We start from the raw sequence: 13,433 nt of genomic DNA on the forward strand, positions 1-13,433 counted from the left end.
CTATATGCTGAGTACTATTCTAAGTTCTTTATATATATTAACTTACTTAACCTTTATAGCCAACCTATGAGGTAGGGAGTATTATCCATTTTTACAAATTAGGACACTGAGACTTAGGGAGGTTAAGTCACTTGCTCAAGGCTGCACATTGATAAGTGGCAGAGCTAGTATTCAAGCCTGGGTAGTCTGGCATCAGAGTCTACAAATAAAAACAACCCCAAACCAAACACCCTTTAACTGAAGATTGAGAATTACAAAATAAAGCTAACCTTACTTTATAATCAAGTTCGTCAAACAGTTCGACAAAGTAATTGTTTTCTTTGATTCCATGCAGTGGCTGTCTTCCAGAGATACATGTCATATATTCATTTTTTTGGTTACATTTTCCTACTAGATAAGAGTCATTATAGTTCTCCTTTAAATGTAGGTGCATCAAGTGGGTCAACCCTCAGGAAATTACTGTTCTTTGAAATGACACTCAAGCTTGTAGACTGAGCAACAACGAGTTGTACAGGGAGAATAGATGGTAAGGCAGAATTTTTCTTTGCAAAACCAGGGCTATAAAGAGCCCATCTTCAAATTAAAAGGGGGGAAAAAAGCTTTAGGAAGTGACATTTAGGCATTAATTATTAACCATCATCTTCAGAAGAATTAATTAATTAGTGAGAAAAATGTGCCAGGTGAGAAAAAGAGGGGAATACAGAATAGGATCTTGGGAGATGTAGGAATTTAAGAGGAAAGAACAGAGGTTCTGGTAGAAGTCATCTTTTGTTTAGGTCCTCTTTTTGATATCACTGAATCAGAATACTCTTCTAGTAGATGATTTTAAACTGCAGTCCATTGATCTTAGTGATATGTGATGACCCTGAAATTATGCATATATTTGTTTACTTGTTAATTTTTATACGGAGAGGGTGTGTAGTTTTCTTCAGAGCCTTAAAAGCATTCACGACCTTAACATGGTGAGAATGACTGCCCTATAGATTGCTCATATATGCTCTTAAAAGTACGTTTGTTTTTTTTTAAAGAAACAATTGTTTTACCACTTTGGTTCACGTGAAAACAAAATTCTCAAAAACTTATTAAATTCTGTTTTATTTGCTTGCAGGATAGTGCAGCTGTCCAGATTCTCTTGGAGATTTGCTTACCTACTGAAGAAGAGAAAGCAAAGGGTGTCAATTCAGACAGCTTACTAAGAAATGTTCAAAGTGTTATTACTACCAGTGCTTCAAATAAGGGAATCGAGGAAGGAGAAGACAATTTGCTCTGTAACCTTCGAGAAGTTCAGTGCCTTATCTGTTGTCTTTTACACCAGATGTACATTGCTGATCCTAACATTGCTAAACTTGTTCACTTTCAGGTATGTTTCAAAGAATGTTGCTCATATGGTCGACATTGATTTTTGGGGGGAGGTAGTGCTTTGATTACTAAATTAATGGGGATCAGTTAGAAATTGGAGATCACACAGATGATCATGGTGCTTTGCAATATGGCCCCAAATTCAGAGTTTTTATATTTCATTTCACTCTAATAAGTTCAAATAATTTATCTCTATTCTGGTGCACCAGAAAGGTGAAATGCCAGGATACATGTAGAGTACTGTAGCTTTCTGAGCAACTTTTACAGAAAGGAAGAAAAAAAATCTCTCTTTGTATTTTTATCTGCATTTGACTTATAGTTTTTTTTTCCTAACTCTTCCCCCCCTTTCTTGTTGAGATAGGGTTATCCATGTGAACTTTTACCTCTGACCGTCGCAGGTATTCCATCTATGCACATCTGTCTGGATTTCATACCTGAGCTTATTGCACAGCCAGAACTTGAAAAACAGGTAACAAGCATTTGGAGGCTTAGGGAAAATTTTAATCTCCCTCCAGTCTTGCTGGCTATTAAACATTTAAAAAGTTTTAATACTTAAGAATTCTTCAGAAACATGTAACATTTTGATTTTGCATTGCAGATATTTGCTATCCAGTTGCTTTCTCATTTGTGTATCCAGTATGCATTGCCAAAGTCACTCAGTGTGGCTCGCTTAGCTGTGAATGTCATGGGAACTTTGCTAACAGGTGTGTAGCCAACCAACATCAATAACAAAAACTTCTAACATAAAGTAGTACGTATTTTTACTGAATTTAGTAGTACAATGTTTCTGTGCTACTAGTAGTTTAATTTATGCCATCTTTTCAATTCTTTGACATTTTTTTAAGTAGAAATGTGATTTATAGCATAGAGGAGATGAATAGTTAGGCAAATTTTATCTTTCACTTTGTGAATAATTACATATAGATTTAGGTAAATATAATAAGCTTTCCAGGGTGGACTGGGTGGCTCAGTTGATTGAGCATCCAACTCTTGATGTTGGCTCAGGTTAGGATCTTATGGATTGAGCCTTGCACTGGGCTCTGTGCTCAGTGTAGAGTCTCCTCTGGATTCTCTCCCCCTCTACCCCTTTCCCTGTTCGCAAATGTGCATGTTCTCTCTAAATAAATAAATAAATAAATAAAATCTTAAGGGAAAAAAAGTTTTCCATATTTTACAAATGAAAATCAGATCTGCTTTCTGAACGTCATTAGGTTAGTAGAAGGCAAATTACAATTTATTACAAAGACTTAGAGTTCCAGAAAAATATAATCATGATGTCTAAATAAAAGATAAATATATTAGTTGTTTCCTTAAGTTCTAAAACATGCCCTAATGTTTTAATCACCATCTGTTTTGTAGAGCAAAATGGTATGAAAATAAACTACTTTAAAAGAAATGAACTATAATTCAGTCTTTTTAAATTACGACTTAATTTCATATTTTTTCTTATTGCTCCCATAATACTCTATTCATTTTTCTTTTCATTATATTCACCCCATGTTATTATTTTTAGCAGTCAAGAGCTTTAACTGCCTGAGTTCAATTGCAGCTCCACTACTAACTGGCTGTGTAGCTTTGAACAAGATTCTTCTTTTTTTTTTTTTTTAAAGATTTTATTTCTTCATTTTTATTTGAGTGACACACAGAGAGAGAGACAGAGAATGAGTGGGAGGGAGAGGGAAGGGGAGAGGGAGAAGCAGACTCCCCACTGAGCGTGGATGCCCCCCCCCGCCCACAATGTGGGGTTCAATTCCAGGACCCAGGGATCATGACCTGAGCTGAAGGCATATGCTTAACCAACTGAGCTACCCCAAGCACCCCTTTGAACAAGTTTCTTAATCTAAGGTTTAAGAGTTTTTCTCCTCTATAAATATTTTCCTCATTTATAAAACTGTGAGAATTAAATAATGCATGTAATGCACTTATCACAGTGCTTGAAAATAAGAATTTGTATGTTGAATGATAGCTGACTATTAGATTGTAAGCTTCCTAAAGGCAGGGATCAGATATATCTTAGAAAATTTAATAATCTCAGCAGAGAGTATGATGCTTAGTATATTCAATAGACCATGTATGTTGAATTTATATCTGTAAAGTAAAAAATTGTTTAACTTCTTTCCAACAGTTTTAACACAGGCTAAGCGGTATGCTTTTTTTATGCCAACTCTGCCAAGTTTGGTTTCCTTTTGTCGAGCATTTCCTCCACTGTATGAGGATATTATGTCTTTGCTGATCCAAATAGGGCAAGTCTGTGCCTCTGATGTTGCCACTCAGACAAGAGACATTGATCCAATTATTACACGTAAGTAGTAACTTATTGTCAAAGTTGTTTTAATATCGCAAACATAAAGGCCAAATTCCTTTCCAGATTCCTTGCCTTAATTTTTTTTTTCCTTATGTTTTTAGGTCTTCAACAAATAAAGGAGAAACCAAGTGGATGGTCTGGTATCTGTAAAGATTTATCTTATAAAAATGCATCTGGGGACACTGGAAGTATGGATCCTGATGTACAGCTTTGTCATTGTATTGAAAGCACAATAATTGAAATAATAAACATGAGTGTTAGTGGAATTTAACAAAAAAAACTAAAACAAAAAAATGAAGCTTTTGCTGCATACACTCAATATGAGTCTGCATCTTACAACTCTAAACTGAATTGGGAACAGTAACATCTTGGAATCATTAAAAGATTCAGTTCAACATGGGTATAGTTTAGAACTCTCTTTAAGAATTATGCTTGCTTATATTTGATTGGCAGTTCTTTGAATCTACTTTGCTGGTATGTTTATACTGTAGCAGCGGAACTTTTTTTTTTCTTTTGTTGGGAGCACATTTAAGAACCTCATTTCTAGAAAGTGAATTTGGCCTTATATTTACTTTTGCAATGGAGAAAGAGTGCCATGCCTTTAATTTCTTATAAAGATGAGTCTGTGGGCAGCCCTAGTGTTTAATGTTAGCTAATAACAATGTGACAATGATGCAATGATGAGAGGGAGAAAAAGGGAAGGGAGAATATAGGAAAAATTAGGAGTTTAAATACCCAGTAGAAACTGTTAAAACTTGCAAGACAAGTAGTAGTAATGCGAGATGGAATTTTGCTTCTCAAGAAATAGTATTGAGAAGGCTTTAAAAAAGGCAAATAGCTTTTTGTAAATGATTTCCATGGAATTATAGATGAGAATTTTAAGATTTTACACGTTTGCTTCAATTTTTACTAAAATGGAGATATGTTTAAAGAGATACTTGAATAATTTGGAATTTTAAGTTACTAATTTAGAATTGTTTACAGAAACATCTTTGTGCAAAGAAGAACCTGAAAGGAGATCTCATTTAGTTTTTTTTTTAAGATTTATTTTTATAATGTTTTACTGACTTACCTAATGGTCAGGGGGGGAAATGACATTGGGATCTAATTAAAGTTTAAAGCAGTGAAACACACCAGATTAAAGAGCTCTTGGTGTGCCATCAGGATTATAATTCACATCATAGTTTTAGAAGATCTCTGAGTAAGAAAAAACATACAGTGTTTGGACCTCAGGAAAAGTTAAAAATAGTGTAAAGTACCATGTTGCTGAAGGATTTGGCAGTCCTCCATTAGTAACTTCCATTGATTAGGTAGATGCATTCAGGTAAACCATAGTCCCATTTATTTTTCTTTAATTAAGAATCCAACATAGAAGTTACTTCTCTTTGTTTTCTGAGATATACCTGAATAATACACTCCTCCCAACCCCTTCTTTTCTCTGCTTTGAAACAGACCTGTTCACCTGTAAAAGAAATTAGGTAGGCTAATAAGGAAGTGTGATTTTTAAGAAATGAAATTTGACTTTGGTCTTCTCACTAGCATATAGGCATATGTCATTTTCCTCCTTTGTAAAATGGGATTACTACTGGCCCTACCTCATAAGGGTATTATACAAGAACTAATTTGTAGCTATTTCAAATCATGAAGTACACAGTATCCTAGATGATAGGATATTTATAACTTTTATCTGATGCTTAATATTCAATGAAGTAATTTTGATGCAAAAATAAAGGCATCCATTTAAAAAGTACCATAAGAATTTTCATATTTTTAAACAAGGCAGTTTTATAAGTCTTTTAAGATTAAAAACAACTGCTCCTGTTTTGTTTTATTTAGTTTTTAAACAGAGGCTTTGGAATATTTTGTGTGAGTAGGTAACCTCTAGGAAATCAGAAAAGGGTTGAAATATGTTTTCTAACTAAATGCCGTGCACATTCCTGGATCACTTTTCAAAGACTGGTCAAAACCTGCTGTGTTAAAATAACATATGCTCTTTTTCATCAGATTTGTTGATGATGTAAATAAAATGTGTAAATATATTAGTAAATGTTAATATTCATGTATTTTAAGTTAAGGTTATAAGATTTGTCACAATGTGATTTCTTTTTATTCAAGTGAAAACAGATGTGTGCAGCTATTTTGAATATTGGTTTATAAACATTCATATTCTTTATCAAATGTGCTTGTAGTTTTTTGTGTTTCATTTCACTGCTGCTAACTTGAAAGGGACATTTCAAGGGACTGGTATCCAGAACTGTTTGGCTCCAGTCTCAGCGTGTCCCTTTCCGTTATGCCACATACATCAAATGGCGATACAAGGTAAAGTCACTGGAGAGTCTTAGGAATTAAGGAGAGGAAGATCAGAATAGTTACCCTGGAGCGGTTACTTATAAGATTAGATATTTTAAAAATTTGTAAATGCAGAATAACAATTTGCCTTTTTGAGGACTTATTTTTATAAATTATCCTTCCACTGTCTTATTAAGTTACATTTTTAGTACTTTCCCTTCATCTTTGCTTATGTACACATATCGTCACATAATGAAATTCATAGTACCCAGCTGGAATCTGCTTATTTTTTTCAATTAATTTTATATGAAATTATTTTTGCAAGTTATTTAATTTTCATAATTATGGTTTATAGCAATTTATTTTTATAATTATTTTATTGGCTTCATGATGATTGAATTCTTTTAACTATCTCCCTATTATTATACTGGGAATTTTTTTTTTCAGTATTATAATAGGCACTGATGTAAATTGAGTTCTTATAAGTAAAGGGCAGAATTTATTTTCATGACTAAGTTTTGTCATTTGGCGACAGTGTAGTAAAAGTGAAAGTGAGGCACATCAGTTCCCCTCTTGCCGCTTCCTCCTGCTGCAAACCTCTCTCCTAAACCAGTTCTCTCGAATTTGAGAAAATGTCTCAGGTTTTGCTTTTTTGGACACTAGTATTTTAGCCAAGTTTAGACTATACAGAACTCTTTAAAAAGAGCAGTTCAGAGAGCTCATGATTAACCTAGTTTTGAGGAAATTTAAGTATACTTCTTGAGGAAATTTAAGTATACTTCTTGGCAGAGAAGAATAAACTGGTCTCCGGAGGGACAAAGGTGGGTGAGCCTTTAAATAGAGGAAGAAGTTATCTGGTAGTAGAAGACATCGGAAGCGTTTGTCTGGTTTAATTTGGTATCTGGAAAAGCCTCGAATATTATGAGATCCTGTAAGCTGGTTGTCATCGAACCTTTTCGCCTCGTTTGGCTCATTCTGGCAATTGCCGCCTCAAGCTTTTCGTTCGCCTGACTACTTACAAAGTTCTAATTTGAATTGAGTGGCGCTGATGAATGCGCGGAGAAATCCGCGAGGCTTAAAGGTGTGTCTTGTCTGTTGGTCTACAGACTTTAAGAATAGACACTTCGAGTTTCTAAGAAATCCATTAACGGGTTAAATCACCGGAGTCAAAAAGTCAGTTAAGAGCCTTAGGAATTCAGGAAAGAACTCTTTTCCTTTAAAAACACTAAGATTTGGGCGAGTCTTTCCCTCTACTGCGGTTCGCCTTCCGGTGCCGCCAGGTATCTTGGGCCCGTTCTTAATTGCGTAGGCTTCCATTGGGTGCCAGAGTTCTCGCCCCCTGACCTTGCACCAAGATTGGTTGCTGGATTTCTGGTCTTGGCAGATGATTGGTTGTCTGAGCTCGCCCGGCGATTGGATGCCAGGAGTCGAGGGGTGGGAGGCGGGAATTCTTCTAGGGGAAAACGTAGCTGAGGGGACTGATGTGGACTGGAGAGAAAAGCTGAAGCAGCCCGGACCCTGCGACCAGGCCCGGGTAGTAGCAGCCGCCTTAGCAAGAGAGAGAGGCTTGTGACCTTCTTTGCCCGCGCTCCACTGTATTTGCTTGCAGGTATCTGTTTCCCTTTCTCCCGTGAATCGGAGACCAGTCAGCGGTGCGTCAGTTTTCCTCAGGACCGGCAAGTCTGTATCCTGTGTGGGGGCGAGAGCGAAGCCGGCTGGAGCAGTGCGTGCTGCTTTCGCCCAAACTCCTTGCTGGCCGGTTGGTGTTGACTGGATCACCAGGGGCTCTGGGATCTCCACGGGCTGAGGGAGGAGGAAGGGTTGAGGACGAAAAGTTGGGGAGAAGCCAGCCTGCCCACCCCTGTTAGTATAGTCCGGGGCCTCGTGCTAACTCTTGGCGGCAGGGGGCGACGGCGGGAGGCAGGTAATTGTTTTTTGTTTGTTTGTTTTAAAGGACTTTATTTATTTGACAGAGAGAGACAGCGAGAGAGGGATCACAAGCAGGGGGAGTGGGAGAGGGAGAAGGAAACTTTCCGCGGAGCCGGGAGATCCCAGGACCCTGGGATCTTGACCAGAGCCGAAGAAAAACGCTTATCAACTGAACCACCCAGGCACCCCCAGGCAGATAATTGTGTTGTGTTTTTGTTTGCTTTATTCCATTGTTATGGGGGAAGCTACCCCATTTTGAGATCCTTGTTGTTACACCTGGGGCGGGGTATGGGTTATTTCGAGGTTATTTCCGAGTAACTAGCCAGCCTTGAGTTGTTGGTTCAGATTAGAGTTGGATTCCACCAAATCTCATTCTCAGAGCTTCACAGTTGGATTCTTCACAGAATCCCAAAAATTAGACCTGGAAAATAATTTTCCATTTAAAATATTCCACTTAGAATAACCATAGGCTATGGTTAAGGTTATTACTGGCTTTCTAATCAGTTGCATTGCTATTTCAACAATCACTCCATCCCCACATTGAGTTTACTATTTTTTTTTTTTTTCACATTTGCCAAGTAATACCAGTGTGTATCATTTCCCCTCCTCTCTTCAGTTATTTCTTTAGGATGTGTTTCTGGGAATGAGAAATCTACGGACTCTTTTTTCAGAAAAATGCAGTCATGCACAGAAACTTATGCATGCAACATCAGATCACAGTTTCTGAATTACATCTATGTATCTTGGGTTAAGAAAAGTTGGTTTAGGGGCACTTGGGTGGCTCAGTGGGTTGAAGCTTCTGCCTTCGGCTCAGGTCATGATCTCAGGGTCCTGGGATCGAGCCCTCCATGGGGCTCTCTGCTCAGCAGGGAGCCTGCTTCCCTTCCTCTCTCTCCCTGCCTGCCTCTCTGCCTACTTGTGATCTCTGTCAAATAAATAAAATCTTAAAAAAAAAAGAAAGAAAGAAAGAAAGAAAGAAAAGTTGGTTTAGGAGGAGGATTAAAGTAGATCGCTTCTGTTTTAGATATTGGAGTTTGCGCACATTATCTTATTTTTTATTCTATTATTATTTTTAGAGATTTTATTTATTTATTTATTTGAGAGAGAGAGAGAGAGAGAGAGAGAGAAGAGCACAAGCAGGGGGAGCTACAGGCAGAAGGAAAGGCAGGCTCCCTGCTGAGGAAGGAGCCAGACATGGGGCTCCATCCCAGGGCCCTGGGATCATGACCTGAGCTGAAGGTAGACACTTAACGGATTGAACCCCCCAAGCACCCTCTACTTTATTGATTTTTAAAGATTTTATTTATTAGACAGCGAGCACTATCGTGGGAGGGCAGGGGAGGCAGAGGAACAGGTAGACTCCCTGCTGAACAGGGAACCCATTTGGGGCTTGATCCCAGGGGTCTGAGATGTTGACCTGAGGCTAAGAGAAGCTTAAGGACTGAACCACCCAGGTGCCATAGGGTGCCTTATATACACATAATGTATAGACATTATCTTATTTAATTCTTAACTCAATGCCTGGCTTAGTTTTGTGAAAACCCTATCAGGTGGGTAGTATTATATCCATTTCACAGATGCACAAATTAGTTCTGAGAGGTTAAGTGACTCACACAGAGGAATTCAAATTTAGGTTTGCTTTAGTCCAAAACTCATCTTTCCATTATACCCCACCTGACTTTTAAATAAGAATTATTGGGCACCTACTAAATGCCAAGGCATTGCTTCCCTCCTAACAGTTCTTAAGTTAGGGGTTACTACAGATATAGATCTTAATCTAGAGAAGTGAAGAGACATGATCAAGGTAACACATATGAGTTGTTTTCAGAACCTGGTCTAGAGCTTGTTCTTTCTAACTCCTACTCCACAGCTTTGGCACCCCAGGAATACAAATCCACATTTGTCAGATTTTAAGACATGCTGTCAACCATTGTGATTTATAAGGCTAGGAAATTCTTTTACTTTCCCATTTGTTTTGTTTAAACATTTATTCCAGATTTTATTTTCAGACATCTGTCCTAGTTGGGTATCTGGTTTTCTTTGGTATTGTTTCAGTTTTGATTTCATTTCTGTTGCAGTTAGGAATCTGAAGTAAATAGTAAAGCATGATGTCTTCAGTTTGGTCTGAATATACAATTGGTGGGGTGAAGATTACCTTTCCTTATAAAGCATACCCATCACAGCTTGCTATGATGAATTCTGTAAGTATTTTTCAATAGTTATTTTGTCTTTATTAAGATACAGGTGCTTATAATACATAAAACTACATTTGTGTTTTCAGATAGTACATGGATTGAAAATATTTGCCAGTTCATTGAAGAAGATTTAAATTTTGGAAAAATAATACTGATCACGACTAAACTGTATATATACATTGTTACAATGGAGACAAAGGAGAACATTCTGAAAAATATTCTCACCTCAGTTGGAACTTTTGTTTACTTTGCAGAATTAGTACTTTCTACAAAATACTTGCTATATATATTACACAGAACAGTATATTTCTCACTATAATTTTTTGAGATAGTTTTCATATAGAAAATGAATACACAAACAAGTAAACCAACTTTCCAACTTTGTTAAATCTGAATATTTAAAATTTTTACCGTATTTTTTGAGTTTATACCTTGTTTGTAAGCAATATTTACTTCACATATTTTAAATGTTGCATAATGATGTACTATAACTACCTGCAGAAGTTGACTTTTTTTTGCTTAAATTGTTACGATGTAGGCCTGTTAACTGTTAATCTATTTTACTTGCTGTATAGTATTCTGTTTTATGGATATATGAGAATTTTTTTGCCCATTTTCTTTTGATATACTTTAAAGTTGTTTATATCCTATAGCAATTTAAACAATGCTGCTATGAACTTTCTTATACAGGTTTCCTTGTGTTCTTGTATGAAAAATTTGGACGATATACATAGGACTGGACTTGTTAGAGTTGGGTATCTTCCGTTTTACTAGGAATTGTTAATTTCTGTACAGAGTGGTTGTAACAATTTACACTCTCAAAAGCAGCATCCATTAAGTTTTCATCAAAGATATTCATGTGCTGTTTTCTAATTTTACAGAAATGATTAAAGCACAGATTGCTTTTTTTTTTTTTCATTTCTTTTTTGCTTGATATCCTTTGAAGGCCATAATAATTTTAGGGAGTGATATAAAGGAATAAAATCTAGGTTTAACTAAATACTGGTTCTTCCTTCTATTGCTGTACTCCTGGAAGTGCAACCTTACTTCTCATTGTTGTTGTATTTATACTGTTGATGGAGAGAGATTCTAATGAAGTAAACTGTTTATTGACTTTTTTATCATTTTTGTGTCCATAGATTGTCAGAGGATTAAATAGTAAGCAACATTGTTTGTTGGAGAGCCCCACAGGAAGTGGGAAAAGCTTAGCCTTACTTTGTTCTGCTTTGGCATGGCAACAGTCTCTTAGTGGTAAGTTGTTGGTTGGTACTTCAGGTTTCTTAGACCAGAAAAAAATATTTTAATATTTTTTTAATATTTTAAGTATTTTTTATAACCATGTTCTAGCTAGCTAATTTATTTATTTATTTATTCATTTGTTTATTTATATTTTTATTTTTGTAAAGATTTTATTTATTGACAGAGACAGACACAGTGAGAGAGGGAACACAAGCAGGGGGAGTGGAATAGGGAGAAGCAGGCTTCTGGCTGAGCAGGGAGCCTGATGCGGCACCCAGTCCCAGGACTCTGGGATCATTACTCTAGCTGAAGGCAGATGCCTAAGGACTGAGCCAGCCAGATGCTCCTAGTTAGCTAATTTAAGTACAGATTCTTTTTTTTTTTTTTTTAATTTTATTTATTTATTTGAGAGGGAGAGAGAGAGATCACAAGTAGGCAGAGAGGCAGGCAGAGAGGGAGAAGCAGGCTCCCCGCCAAGCAGAGTGCCTGATGCGGGCCTGATCCTAGGACACTGAGACATGACCTGGGCCAAAGGCAGAGGCTTAACCCACTTAGCCACCCAGGCGCCCCTCCTTTTTTTTTTTTTTTTTTAATTAACATATAATGTATTACTTGCTTCAGTACAAATAATGTATTGTTTGTATACAAATTGTGTATTCAATACAAATAATGTGTTATTTGATACAGTCTGTGAATCATCACACACTTCACAGTACTCACCATAACACATAACCCTCCCCAATGTCCATAACCCAGCCACCCTATTCTTCCCCCTTCACCCCCCCAGCAACCGTTAGTTTGTTTCCTGAGATTAAGAGTCTCTTATGGTTTGTCTCCCTCCTCGGTCCCATCTTATTTCATTTTTTTCCCTCCCCTCCTTTCCATGACCCACCCCCCCACCCCCGTCATCTCAAATTCCTCATATCAGAGAAATCATATGATAATTGTCTTTCTCTGATTGACTTATTTTGTTTAGCATAATACCCTCTAGTTCCATCCACGTTGTTGCAAATGGCAAGATTTCACCTTTTTGATGGCCACATAATATTCCGTTGTGTGTGTGTGTGTGTGTGTGTGTGTGTGTGTGTGTATACACATCATATCTTTATCCATTCATCTCTTTGTGGACATCTAGGTCATCTAGGTTCTTTCCATAGTTTGGCTACAGATTCTCTTTTAAGATTTTTTTTTTTAAGATTTTATTTGAGAGAGATTGAGTGAGCAAGAGAGAGCACAATTAGGGGGAGTGGCAGAGAGGGAGAAGCAGAAGATCAAGATGCAGGGCTCGATCTCAGTACCTTGAGATTATAACCTGAGCTGAAGGCAGATACATAACCAACTGAGCCATCCAGTTGCCCCAAGTTACATATCTTCCAAAAGAGTTTCAACTGAGCAAAATATGTTGTTAATTCTAAAACAGTTTTGAACATAATATAGTCCTTTGATGATTCAGAGTCTACATAAGAATCTTGGAATGCTTAGTTATCATTATGAAAATGATTATGATAATTTATATGTAAAAGATGAAAGAGATGGGCCTGTCATGATGCTGTAACATACACAAATAATCCCTTTGAGTAAATCCTTTAATATATTTGCTTATTTGTCCCTTCTGTATAACATTAGACCATAAAATCTCTAAAGAAAACATTCTAGTTGATACTTTTCTACTTGTTTGGATGCCAGATAAGCAAAAGTTTATTGTAATATTGTTTTCATAAATACATTATTTTCTATTACTTTTACTTAATTTGCTAACAAAAGCCTAGTAACATTTATTTTATGAAAGTCTTGCTAATATACATAATGAATCTGAAATACAGTATTGGATATATTTTGGTTATGTATTAGATGGATTTGACTTAAAATAGTAGGAGAATTTAAAATTAAGCACAAGTATATGTAGGTATGTATTTATGTATTTTTATATATGTGTGTGTGTGTGTTTAAAAGGAAACATGCTACTGATAAGACTTAAAAAATAAAAAGTAAAAATTTTATAACTTTTGTTCATTTTGATTGTTAATGATGTTACTCTGTGGGGAAAAATGAGATAATCTGTTAATCTAAAATTTTAATGGGAGACTGAAAATAGAATTAGTAGTATATATGTAGTA

The 13,433-nt window shown here is 36.4% G+C and overlaps 2 protein-coding genes across 4 annotated transcripts in view; both read left to right on the top strand.

Moving 5' to 3' along the window:
• Positions 1–5,845, top strand: part of INTS2 (integrator complex subunit 2) — a 48,911-nt gene extending 43,066 nt beyond the window's left edge. For all 3 annotated transcript variants that reach the window (XM_004747251.3, XM_004747250.3, XM_045070148.1), the window contains exons 21-25: positions 1,109–1,360; positions 1,721–1,828; positions 1,958–2,063; positions 3,485–3,661; positions 3,766–5,845. In XM_004747251.3, the coding sequence (XP_004747308.1) occupies positions 1,109–1,360; positions 1,721–1,828; positions 1,958–2,063; positions 3,485–3,661; positions 3,766–3,935 (813 nt within the window). In that variant the 3' untranslated portion in view covers positions 3,936–5,845. The remainder of the gene's footprint in view (positions 1–1,108; positions 1,361–1,720; positions 1,829–1,957; positions 2,064–3,484; positions 3,662–3,765) is intronic.
• Positions 5,846–7,027: 1,182 nt separating this feature from the next.
• Positions 7,028–13,433, top strand: part of BRIP1 (BRCA1 interacting helicase 1) — a 180,137-nt gene continuing 173,731 nt past the window's right edge. Inside the window, exons 1-3 of the mRNA XM_045070134.1 lie at positions 7,028–7,562; positions 9,961–10,083; positions 11,217–11,328. Of these exons, the coding sequence (XP_044926069.1) occupies positions 9,988–10,083; positions 11,217–11,328 (208 nt within the window). The 5' untranslated portion in view covers positions 7,028–7,562; positions 9,961–9,987. The remainder of the gene's footprint in view (positions 7,563–9,960; positions 10,084–11,216; positions 11,329–13,433) is intronic.

Source organism: Mustela putorius, unplaced genomic scaffold (genome assembly GCF_011764305.1).
Source record: "Mustela putorius furo isolate JIRA1106 unplaced genomic scaffold, ASM1176430v1.1 tig00003962_pilon_pilon_pilon, whole genome shotgun sequence".
NCBI classification, from domain to species: domain Eukaryota; kingdom Metazoa; phylum Chordata; class Mammalia; order Carnivora; family Mustelidae; genus Mustela; species Mustela putorius.